The 13,028-nt window shown below is 34.5% G+C and overlaps 1 protein-coding gene across 1 annotated transcript; it reads right to left on the bottom strand.

Moving 5' to 3' along the window:
- Positions 1-6,554: 6,554 nt before the first annotated feature.
- On the bottom strand, positions 6,555-12,828 carry LOC132630621 (uncharacterized). Its single transcript, XM_060346185.1, has 5 exons — positions 12,405-12,828; positions 9,528-9,706; positions 8,450-8,804; positions 8,197-8,313; positions 6,555-7,002 (listed from the first exon to the last, which is right to left on the bottom strand). Exons 1-4 carry the CDS (start codon positions 12,798-12,800, stop codon positions 8,233-8,235), a joined length of 1,011 nt encoding a protein of 336 aa, XP_060202168.1. The 5' UTR covers positions 12,801-12,828; the 3' UTR covers positions 6,555-7,002; positions 8,197-8,232.
- Between the last annotated feature and the right edge of the window lie 200 nt (positions 12,829-13,028).

Here is a 13,028-nt window from a genome sequence, read left to right as displayed (position 1 = left end):
TTCATTGTCTAGAATTAATGCAAGTCTATATATACAAAATTTTCTGACAAAGATAGAAAATGGCAGTAAAACACCTTCATATAAATTGATAAAGAGGGAGTACTTATTTAAAACTGGTTGACATTCCCTAGGTATAACATTATGCTAGTAATATCTCTATTGAGACATAACATCTTATCTCAGTGAGCAGATGCATCTGCTACATATATGCAGTGTGAATCTTGGGTCAGGATACCATTATTATTCTAAGTAATGATCAATAAGTGCAAGACTTACCATCTCAGACCAAAAACTATCAGCAGCCTAAACAGGTCAGCCAACCTCTGCTACAATTTCTTTGACATCTATACCAGCTAAAGTCTCCTTGCCAAACAGAGTAAATCCAATAATTTCTCTTGCAAGAAAAATTCCACGTTCAAAGGCAAGAACAAACTTTGCTTTTTCAGTTGGCTTGGTTCAAGTAACAAAAGAATAGTTTTCATATAGCGAATGGAAGATACAGCATATAGCTCGAGCAATTAACATCAATAAGCTTTCAAACAATACAGGAGTTAACCAATTTGAAGACTCTCTCTACTAAATATTATCTTTTTTTGCATTGCCATGGTAGGATAACCAGTGGCGGAGCCACACTATGCCTAGGGTGTTCATCCGAACCCCCTCGGAAGAAAAAAATACTGTTTTTATAAGGTTAAAATTATTTTTTATGTGTATATAGTAAATGTTGAACCCCCTTGGGCTTCTTCGTATGTTTACTTTTTTATATTTTGAACTCCCTCAGGGGAAATCCTGGCTCCGTCCCTGAGGATAACATAAGGATAGTGTTCTTGGCCATACCAATCCTGCCTTGCTGTCAACCTTCTTAAGAATCCCTGAAAATCTTGCAAAAGCTCCAGACACAACTTCAACAGTTGATCCTGGTATTAAAGATTTATCATCTGCTCCTCTCAATGCATCAACTGCAAGCAGGTCTGAAGTTTTTTTGGATTGCCTTCCTCGTTTTTTGGACACAACTTTGTCGTCAGTGGGAGCTATACTGGAGTCTTTTGTCAGCTTGGAATCTAAACGTCCTTCTCCTTTTTCTTCTTCTTCAAACGCTTGCTCAGCTTTCAGATTAAAGACTATTAATTAATATTTTTCCTAAGGAGTCAATAAGCTTAAAATATAAGTAACTAATAGACCCAAAGAAAGGTAGAAACAGTACAAATATTTGGCAACAATATTGAAGGACAAGTGAGAATCGTGATAGTACTTTGGTCCATGAAAATTGGATGCACGTACTGCTGCGAGGTTGTTCTTTTATTCGGGGCATATATAACACGTTAATTCTTTATGGAGCAATAACTTAAAAACTGGAGGTCTTTGGGTCCCCTTGGCATTGGTCTAATTAGAAATAAGAAACCAAGCTCTCTTCCCCCCCCCCCCCCCCCTCTCCCCACACACACACCCCACACACCCCTCTCTCTCTCCCCTAGTTGGTTGATGTAAGTTATCGAGCAATGCGTATCAGCACATGTATATTTTTTTTTCGATTTTACAATATGGTGCTTGAAATTTACTAATTAGACTAATTTTGGATTTGTGTCGAGTTAGCTGGTTACTGAAAAGTAAAATACTTCCTATTGAAAAGTTCACACAAGGGTAGATAAGAAACCTCTGGTAAAATATCTGTTGGTAACCTAGTAGATAAAGTACATTACATAGTTTAGGGATTCGCGACTGACCTATTCAATGACTTTAGCACTGGACGTTTCCCAAATTAAATAGGGACTATGGGGTAAATTCAATGTAATAGACGCATGTTGGCATTCTAGACTTTCTTCTCCTTTCACGCCTATCCGAAAGAGAATCCAGTACTTCTTGGTCTTTGGCAAGATTGAATTTGAAATCTCCGATTAAGGCGAAAGAATTTCATACAATACTCCACTCTTTGGTGGACTCCTTTTGTGCGTATATAATCTGTATATACTTCATATTAATTTTGAACTCGCCACTGTCCCTATTCATTTTGGTGGACAAAGAAATGGGACACAATTGGTGAAGTAAATGTGATAACTTAGATACACAGTAATATCACTAGTATTTATCTTCAATTTTGCAATACTTCCCCTATATTGTGTTAATTTCTCCTTTACAGAAAGCATCCAAAAATAAATTCATATTTTGTTGTCTTGTCCTAATAAGTACCATTGGCAGTGAATGATTTCAATCAAACATTATCTAGGTTTACATGATCCACAATGTAACGTCACTCTCCTCCTTGTAGACGTATTAATGCCTACTGTTGGCATTGGCCACCTTACAGTGGGGAAAAACAACTTGGGTTGTTTCAATCCATAAGTTTTAACTTAGACATTGTTTTTTACTTCTCCGATATGGCCACTTCTTAATCATTTGTAAATCATTGTGAATTGAAGGTAAAATGAAATCGGGATCTTCAACTCTTTGAGGTTCTTGTTTAACAAGATTAGAAGTTATTTGAATACGCGCATAAATACATGTCATTTGTCCACAAATGTCATGTAAATATTAGGTGCGAATGAATTTTTATCATTCGACAATTGTAGTAGGATTTTGCTAGAACTTTCTATAAATATATATAGTGAAATCTACAAATTCTTGTTGCTAGGTTATGAATAATTTCTTTCTCAAATTGAAGTATTAGGTTACCACAAGCGAACCTCATTAAATTTACTGTAGAAAGCACTATTTTGAGTATAAGATCATTAGCATCCCATTCTTTAAAAAAATTACTCAGTTTGATTTTTGAAACTTGTAAAATTATATTGCCAATGCGTAATGCAACAACCTTCTCTAGATAGAAAGACTATAGTTGGACCAAATTACTCTCCGGAAAATAAGTATATAAATAACAAACATAATTTATTACTAACACTCTTTCTCAAAAATTTATACTGTATATGCAGGTAAAATATTATTTTTGATATTCATTTAAATTTTGAATACTCTTAACGTAGGCAAAGTGAGCTCCTCAATCCTCATCATATATAAGCAAAAATATACAGCTAGTTTTGTACAAATGATCTCATAGCATATAAACTAGTGGACTACTACTTACTACCAAAACAAAGTAAACAAGAGTGGGGATGAAAAAAAAATAACTCTATGTATCAATATGGCTAACCTACTTTTAGGCCAACGCTGGTTAATCCATGAGCTTGAACAAGCACCTAGTTGTGTTGTCTCTTTCTCTTCCTGCTCTTTGAAAACGATATGGACCAACTATTCCTATTATAAGTTCTACACTATATTTTTCCTCTTTTCTATTTTTTCCTTTTTCAAGCCGAGCTATAAGAAAACTTTCCCGCCGCTACCAAGTTTTTTAATTCCATAAAATATTCATAGTCCTAAAAAAAATAAAGATTCTCTATTGACTGGTATCTTTATTTCACATTCTTGTTGTCTTAATTCCAATCAAGTTGGCATCCATATTATTAGTCTTGATACTTGATCGTTGTCTAGCTCCTCTCCATCCAATATTATATATTATTAGTTTTTTCAACACTTGTGAGATTACACTGAGTATGTTATTGTTATTGTAATTTTTTCAGCACTAGAAGTATATTCAGTTTTTGATAAAGACTAAAAACCTCTTGGCCAAGATTGAACCTAAAGAATTGTGCTAATATGGCTAAATCTTAATCTCAACTAATTGATATTTACGGCATACCCTTTGTCCGTTGTCTAGTGTCTTTCGAGGTTCATCCTAAGATTAGGCTAGAATACGTGGAACTTTTTTTTTTTTCCAGAATATTGAAGGCATTGAACATATGAAGTCTCGATATTCACTTTGGGGCTCAACTAATTCAGATTCGCATTGAAAAGTTTCACTTTGAAGAGTGATGATTTCATATATAATACTCGAACTCGGAACTTCCGGTTAAGAATGAACGCGAACGGATACTTACCATTTTACCGGGACCGCCGCAACCATTAATGGTCCGGTTATCTTCTATGATTAGACGTGATAATCCTTTTAATTAACTCTTTTTTCATCTAATAAGCACTAATAGCTAGAGAAAGAGATTGACTAGATTCGTGGATGAAAAAGAAGAAAAAAGAATTTTGAAAAGCAAAACCTTTTCCGTGAACTTTCAAATTCATAACATAGACTAATCAATTCATTTATTTGATTTAAAAGAGTGGACCAACAGTACCTAGCCCTTTTTGTTCTACTTAAAATATCTCTGTGGCCTAAAATGATGTAACAGCTAAAGAAGAGTGGTGCTACTTCTTATTCTTTCTTTTGCTTTCCTCGTTCTTTTATTCAATGACAAAACTCCACTAACAAGGCAATGACACTACCTTCGAGATAAAAACTTTTTTACTTTTTACAAATTTCAATCAAACTTTTGGATGAAAAGCTTACTCACACTTTATATTTACACCAACTTAGAAAATGGTATATGAATCTCTAATAAACCGTTATCAATTCATCATAAATTATTAATCCGTATTCTCACTTCAACTCTTTTTTTGCTTAAGACCTCAATTTTATTAGTATATAACCATGATAAATATCAGGTGTGGTAAGTTTTTCTAAATTTAAGTAAGTTCAATATCGATTTGTCCTTCTAGACTTCACTTTCCCTCATCATATAAGAATTGGGTGTCTTTGTATTTCGCATATGAAATTTGGTATTGTTCCGGTGGTCTTCATTACAAGTTTACAATTTAATCAATTAAACAATAATTGACTTGTGAACACAAATTAAATGAAACAAATTTCCCAACACTGATCAATCAGTACTAAAAACATCTTCAAGGAGGGTATTTATAACCAACTTTTTAGATCTATTAAATTAATTTGGACCATAATCAACAATTTGACATACAATTGAGTGAGATATGAACCTTAAGAGTTTATAAGAATCATATACTAAAAGCTAGATGTTGGAGCGAGATTTTCCTAAGCTATATAAAGGCTACAATAAAATCTCATAATGACATTTTGATATCCAAAAATTCCTTGCAATTAGGATCATAACAATCCACAACACTACACAACCATAGACGGCTCTGATACCAATGAATATGGACTTCAGAAAAAATTGAGATAGGCCAGGAGAGCGAAAAGTATATAAACGAACAAAAAATTTAATGAATTTTCAACTTGAAATATTCTTATCAAGTTATCCAATCAATACTCTTTTCTGAGTTTTATCTTCTAAATATTTTTGTCAAAGTCTATACACCAATTAATATGATTATAAACTTTTCTCTCTTTAAATTGATTAAATAATTATTTCCTACTGTTAAAGTCAATATTCTCAAAGTACATATCTGACATTATGTAGGACTGCATAATAGTTATATTTACTATTTGATCTACAAAATTGCACATTTATAAATGGCTTTGATATCAATATGAACTTCATGAAATATTGAGGTAAGGGAGCAAAAGATATATAAACTCCAAAAGGTAACCACCAAAATTTTAAAGGATTTTTGACTTGAAACATTCTTGTGAAAACACACAAATCATTTTTTTTATTTTTTATTTTGAATTTTTGACTTGAAATGGTCTACACATCAATTAATACTCTTATAGACTTTGCACTCTCCGCTAAAAGTTTATATTGATTAAATAATTATTTCCTACAGTTAAAGCTAATATTCTCAAGGTGCATATCATGCATTATGTAAGACTAAATAATAGTTATATTTACTATTTGATAAAAATGCGGAATAACTGGGTCAGGACTACTTTCAGAGACTTGAAATTGTGATGTTTTTTTTTTTCGATAAGGTATAAAACAAAATATATTATAAGTGATAGGATTTTTGTGGATATTGGATTAAACTCCCAAAACTTGCAATTAATATCATACAGATTGATAGGCTTCAGACTCGTCTCAATAAACATTTGTATAGTCCAGCCCCATAATTTGAGAAAAATCTTCCTTTTCATAGATGAGCAAGATCTGTAATTTTTCAAAGTGGCAGGCAGCAAATGGTTGAATTTGGCATCGGCTAAATTAAATGCAAGGAAGAAAGAAATGATCACTTCACTTTTATAAATAGAGCTATTCAACTCATTTGTTTGACCCACCAATTCTCAGACAACTATACTGAGTATTAGAGGGCAAAGTGAGATATATTATAGACAGTAAGAAAATAATCTGTGAAGAAAAATAAGTGTGAGCGATATGATAGTAAGGTGACAAAATCAAAAGAGTGTTATTTCTTTTGAGTGTGTAGTGGTCTTTGGAGTATTTATACTCATGACTACACATTGTAAAATTCTTTGTTATAGTGATATCATTTGCTCCTCCTGATCCATGGTTTTTCCCTCATTTAAAAGAGTTTCCACGTAAAATTTTGATGTCATTATTGTTTCGTTTTATTCTTATTGATTAACCATAACTTAATGTTCCGCATTTATCACTACTACTATGAATATTATTTTTGCAGGTCCTTTTTTATTCCAACATAAAGAAGGTTTGAACCCAATAGAGATCTTAAATATCCTGAATCTAAACAAATTTGGGTTAATAGTTGCATCATTGCACGCACATAGTTGAGCAAAAGAATTAAATGTAATAACATTCTCTAATTCCTTTGATTAAAGAGATTCGATACCTATAACAAATTCAATGATACAGAGCAACTCCACATTGGAAAAACAAGATTTTGTTCATCCACAAGGAAAAATAATGCTACAAGACAACTCCCATTTTTTGGAAGATGCAAAAAAAGATTTCTCATTCTTTTTTCCTTGGGTTATTTGATAACTTCAAAATAGCTTCATACAAACATTTGATCTGTACCCAAATATTCGTTCTGCAGCAACAATACCCTCATCAAGATTTTACGTTAGAGATTAGCACCTCAATTTAGTTGCATCAAAGTTAAAATTGCAGCAGTTTGATGCTCAAGTTAACTCTGGAATCCCCTAGGCAAATCAGCTTAATCCGTTGTAGACCTTTGCTCTAGTATCCCGCTGCCTACTATTGACTCATCATAATATTTTGCTCGTCCCTGAAGTCAAATTCAAATCGTGGTAATGCAGCAGAAATCATCATGAAACAACAAAACATTTATGATGGAAGATGAGTAAATATACTGGACCAAAGAACAGCGATAGAGGAAACTGAGGTTAGGAAAGAAATATATGTCCTTTGTATACGTTGTATGGCAAGATGGAGACATCTTCAAAAGTTTAGAGAGCTCAAAAACAACATCTGAAGACTATTATACTTATTACTAGTAGTTTTTTGGTAGGTCTATCATACTTATTAGTTTGACATTTCAGTATTCATGTAATACAACCGACAACATTTTGCAATTCTGTTTAACTAGTCGAGTTACAGTCAGTTAAGACCTAGACAAACCAATTGAACAGATTATCCAAACCTAAGCAACTTCATCCTCAAAGAGATTAATATATGAAGCCGATAATGAACTACTACACATTTCTGACCTTTTCATTCAAGGAGTTAGTCCTTGGAAGAAAATAGTTCAACCCAAAGTGACAGAGCTGATTTCTTGAAGTAGACAAATTCCAAGAGACAACATCCTATACTGGTAACCCACTTTCATCACGTCCTAGTCTACACAAGTCTTACTCATTACAGGGATCCTTCCTTTCAAACTTCAACGGAGTTGGAGGTAATTTCTACATAGTAACACGTAACCCTATTTTGCGAAATAAGCAGCTCAAAAAACTTTCTTTATCTCGTACATGGATTAATTGTCTAGAATCAATGCTAAGTCTTACATACAAAATTTTCTGAGAAATATAGAAAATGGCATGTGTATGAAATTATGTGAATTAATTGATTGCTATAAATGACGTGATTTAATTAGATCCAATTAAAACAAGATTTCATGATATTTCCAGCTTGGAAGTGTGCATCTTTGACATATTAACGCACATATAACATAATCCTCTTCCATGCTCAGACAAAAAAAAACAAATAGATCAGCATAGGGCCAAAAGGATGTCAGGAGAACAATTAGAAAAGAAGAAAGCACACGAACTCTAGGGTAATCAACTACTTAATTTTAAGGTAATCTGGTATCCTCTGGGTACATATACCTTGGTAATACCTCTAGTAAAGCCTAACATCTTATTTCAGCGAACAGATGCATCTGCTACCTACTTGCAGTGTGAATCTTCGGGTAAGGATACCATTAATTTTTTGAACAATGATCACTCAGTGCAAGGCTTACCGTCTCAGATAAAAAAGTATCAGCAGCCTAAACAGGTCAGCCAACCTCTGCTACAATTTCTTTGACATCTATATCAGCTAGAGTCTCCTTGCCAAACAGAGTAAATCCAACAGTTGCCTGCGAGAAAAATTCCACATTCAATGTCAAGAACAAACTTTGCTTTTTCAGTTGGCTTGGTTCAAGTAACTGAAGAACAGTTTTCATATAGCGAATGGAAGATACTGCATAAAGTGAGGAGTGTTCTAGGCCATACCAATCCTTCCTTGCTATCAACCTTCTTAAGAATCCCTGAAAATCCTGCAAAGGCTCCAGACACAACTTCAACAGTTGATCCTGGTAGTAAAGATTTATCATCTGATCCTCTCAACGCATCAACTGCAAGCAGGTCTAAAGCTTTTTTCGATTGCCTTCCTCGTTTTTTGGGCACAACTTTGTCGTCAGTGGGAGCTATACTAGAATCTTTTGTCAGCTTGGAATCTAAACCTCCTTCTCCTTGTTCTTCTTCTTCAAAAGCTTGATCAGCTTTCTCTTGTTCTTCCTTCGCTTGTTTGAATATGGCTTCCAGGTCATCCTCGTCTACAGGTCTGGGTTTATTGATCTGCCGCTTTCTGCAAATATCCTAAAATTTTAGGTACTGAGGAAATAACCTAGGATACCTTGTAAGTTAACCCTTTAAATAAAGAAATGAGCAGGTAGACACAAATAACATAAAAGTCGTATAAAGGGAGACCAAAAGGTACATATCAACTAAAGGCAGCCAACTGATTAGATATCCTTGCAAATTTCACTTGAGCAATTGGCATAAAATTTGGTCAGAATTCTGATATCTTGTCAACATTCATCCCTCATCTCACAGAAAGACCTCAGCGTAGCTGACTGAATAAACACATTTACACGCTATACAAAATTTGATTGGGAGTTATTTTTAAGTAAAACTTTCCGATCTTAGGCCAAGTTAGCTTAGGATATTTCCACTCATGTTATGTTAATATCAATTAACATAGGTCCCATTGCGTCAGACACATACACGTGGGTCTTGGTTTATATAAAAAACAGAGCTCCACACGGCCAAAGAAAATTGCAACGACATATCAAACAAATCGAAGACAGATCCTCTTTCTTGACCAAGTAATACTTGTAAAGCTTCTTTTTTTTTTTATAACCATGGTGTCTGAGCCAGCTTGCGCACACCTTGACTAATTCCACGAAGTACCTGCTACCTCCCACCAGCACAGGTACTGGGTAACTCTGACCACCAAGGCTAGGACAGATGAGAAGAAGTAATACTTGTAAACTTGTGACTTGTGATAGGGGCAGCAATGGATGCTTACGTATTTCCAACCTTGGATCCAATAAAGCCTCCAACTCCATCACATTCTCGAATGAAATCATGTATTTCCTTGTTCATTACACACCTCAAAAATGCACATCCTGGGAAAAGGGGTTTCGGTTTAACTGAAAGTGATCCATTCTTTAATTTCCTTTTGACCTGTACAGATGGAATGTATACCTGCAGAAACTTTTACAGTCAGTCAAAACTCAAAATAATTCGAAAAAATCAATTCCTACATTAGTTAAATACACTTTATCCCCTTCGAATTCGAGGTAATACAACCTCCAGCTGTCCTAAAATCAACTTATAGGGAAGCCTTCATTGGTTGGAGCAGAATCAACCATGATTTCAAGAAAACTGAACACCCCCTTCCCCTTCCCCTTCCCCCTCCACCAAACCACGCCCAAAAAAAAAGCTAGTGGAAACTGAGACAAGTATTAGGGCTGATATTCTTTAAAGGAAATTTCTACAGTGGAAACTGATAGATGCTTGTTTATTATTTATCATATGGTTATCAGTTATCTTCAGGTCCATGGCTTCCATTCTGATTCAAGAGAAAAGATCTGGCAGTTCCATAGAAACTCTAAATTATGCAAGCTCTGCAAGATATATACTGCTATAAAGGCTTTAGAAGACAGCTTCTCTTAAGCCCTTGTCTTCTCATAAAAATGAATATTGTTATAGAGGAAAAAATATGGTAGGTGAATTCTTCCCATCTGTCTAAGGCTCAATGTTTAGAGTTACCGGTACCTGTGTTGGTGGGAAGTGGTAGGTAATGGTGGGTTAACTGAGGTGCTCACAAGCTGGCCCGGGCACCACCATTACCCGAAGAAAAAATGAATACTGCTACAAAGGCCTATAGTTCACTTGCTTCGCTACTTTCTTCTCCCTAACTATACTTTTCCACAGCTATACTTGAAACACATCGTATAATGAAGACATGAGTTGAGCTTAAACGGAGAAACATGGTCAATGAGGATTCATATAGCCGACCCCAACTTGTTTGGGACTGAGGCGTAGTTGTTGTTGTATACTCTAAACGCAGTCTTGCGGGAAACCTATAACATCCCTATTTTCATGAACCCCCATAACTCCTAATGCTTGAACATCTTGTTATATTCTTCATGTTCCACTTAATGGAAGGAATGCTTTTCATGATTGAATCAAGCCAATTTGCTTGTTGGAGCTAAATTATGTACAAAATATACTCTAATGGTCCTTATTAAATGTTGGAAACTAAATAGGCAGCTTGACCTTTTAGATTTTGACATCAACATCGAATGCAATCCAAGACTGAGGGGTGCACTGAGTTGATTTTCTAATTTCAGGAGTTTTTTTTTATAGATAAGTTCAGGAATTAGGGGTATCGCAATTTGGAGAGAAGGTGTCTTGAAATCTATACCTCTTTTGATTATTAAAAAAGTCTCTTGAAATCTTTATGCCACTGGACAAGGATAAATTAACTAAATTCAGCCAGAATAATTGGATTCAATTAACCAACATCATCCTTCGTTGCTTAACAAGCCTCTTAATCCAAATCAAATACTACTTTAAGCTTATAAGATAAAAATTATACAGAACGACCGTAGTAAAGCTGCAGATATATCTTTTCTTTGATTATTAGACTCTTTGCCTTGAACATGGTAGCAAATTCATGTAGAATGATAAAAAGCATTGGCAGTAAGTTCCCTACTGATAATTGAAAAGCCAAAGCATAAATCCTTAGTAAAAGTTTTGAAGATAAATCCCAGAGATTTCAGTACATTATACACATCAATCAATCAACTACGCCTTAAGACCAACAAAAGTTGGATTCTGCTATATGAATCTTCTGTAACCATTCCACTCTATCTGAACCCAAATTATCAAATTACTCCAACGCCTATATGTCTATAGTCGCTAGAAGCGAGTAGAACTGTATTCAACTAAGTGAGGCTGAAGAATATATTTCTATCCTCAATAGCAAAACGATTCCCGATTCCCGGGTTTATGAACAAGCTCTATTCACTCTTATTACGTAATTATTCCCTTTTTTAAGTTCAATTAACGAGCCACAATTTTAGTACTACTTTTTCATGACATTAATAATCATTCTTATCCGAACCCCAATTATTCAGATACTACTTTGCGGATGAATAGGCTGTCTTTTTAATTAGTGCTTTCTTTGAGTTTCACACTGATTACTGCATACATAACACACAGATATCACAAAATTAATGATCAAAAGTCCAAAACACATAATTATAAACTTCACCATCAAACCAAACAAGAAAGCACAATCTTTATTACTCCCTCCGTCCATTTTTACTGGTCTTGTATTGACTTGCCACACCCCTGAAGGAGTCATAAATAGAATGACAAATTTACTGTATCTCCTCTAATTATTACTAAATAATGATTGAAATCAATCAAACATACTTTAAAAGTTGTGCAGACACTAACAATTTCTTAAAATTTCCAATCCAATAATTAATAATAAGGGCAAAATGGTAAATTATCTCTTGGATTAGTAAAAGTAGCCATCTATTTTTAGTATACTAGCCTCCAACACGCCTCATCTTCAGCCCACCTCCTAGCCCCATCCCCACCACCCCACACCCCACCTCTCATAATAATATACATATACTTTTAGGATAATTTTTTTTGCTTACGTGCTGAACACAAGAAGATAAGTAAGATGCACAGTTAATTTCCTGAAAAGCAGTTTCCAAGAAAACATTTTCCTTCATACAAAACACACCCTTAATTAGTGCTTTCTGTGAGTTTCACACTGATTACTGCATACATAACAGTCCTATATCACAAAAGAAATAACCAAAACCAGCAAATCAATAACTTCACAATCAAAAAACAAGAAAGCAGAAATCTTTATTACCTGAAAATCTATATTAGGAAAGTTCCTTGCAAGAGATCTTGCCATCCTTTCAGCAGTTTCATGACCAGTAACTCTTGAAACTCTAACAACCCACCATTGAGGACCCAATTTAGCAAGATTATCAAGATTAAGTTCTTCAGTCCAAGACTTATATTGTTTCTTTGGTTTCTTTATAAGTCTTTCTTCTACTTCTTCTTTCCAATTATAACCTGCTTTGCTTTCTCTTCTTTCATTTCTTAATTGCCTTCTTTCTTTAGCAGTTAATATATTTTCCTTAGGTGATGACTCTACAGTTGCATATACCCTTAAGGAAATGGTTTTTTGGGGTTTTGGGAAAGTGCAGGTTGGTGATAATGAGGGAAGAAAATGAGACCATGAAAGAATAGCTTGCTTCATCTTCTTCAAAGAAAAAAAATATATATATATGTGATGCTGCTTTGTGGTGGTTATATGGTAACATATCCAGTTTTCTTCCCTGGGCCGGGTTGATGGGCTATGCTGGTCCATTCTGTCATTTAAGTTGGGCAATTCGCAGGATTGGCCTTCACTTATGGGGTGGTCTTTAATTTTTGATCCTAGTCTTTAATTTTTATCCTTCGCTAAAAGTCTCTTGACTTCGGATTC

The sequence above is a fragment of the Lycium barbarum genome, chromosome 3 (assembly GCF_019175385.1).
Source record: "Lycium barbarum isolate Lr01 chromosome 3, ASM1917538v2, whole genome shotgun sequence".
Taxonomy (NCBI): Eukaryota; Viridiplantae; Streptophyta; class Magnoliopsida; order Solanales; family Solanaceae; genus Lycium; species Lycium barbarum.
This window is presented reverse-complemented; position numbering and strand designations above follow the sequence as displayed.

Bases quoted from the DNA above. Each gene is read 5' to 3' on its own strand.
- LOC132630621 (XM_060346185.1), bottom strand. From the start codon at position 12,800: ATGAAGCAAGCTATTCTTTCATGGTCTCATTTTCTTCCCTCATTATCA. The intron at 9,707-12,404 runs GTAATAAAGATT...AAGTTTCTGCAG, and splicing joins TTCCTAATATAGATTTTCAG to GTATACATTCCATCTGTACA. The intron at 8,314-8,449 runs GTATGGCCTAGA...TTTTTCTCGCAG, and splicing joins TTGATAGCAAGGAAGGATTG to GCAACTGTTGGATTTACTCT.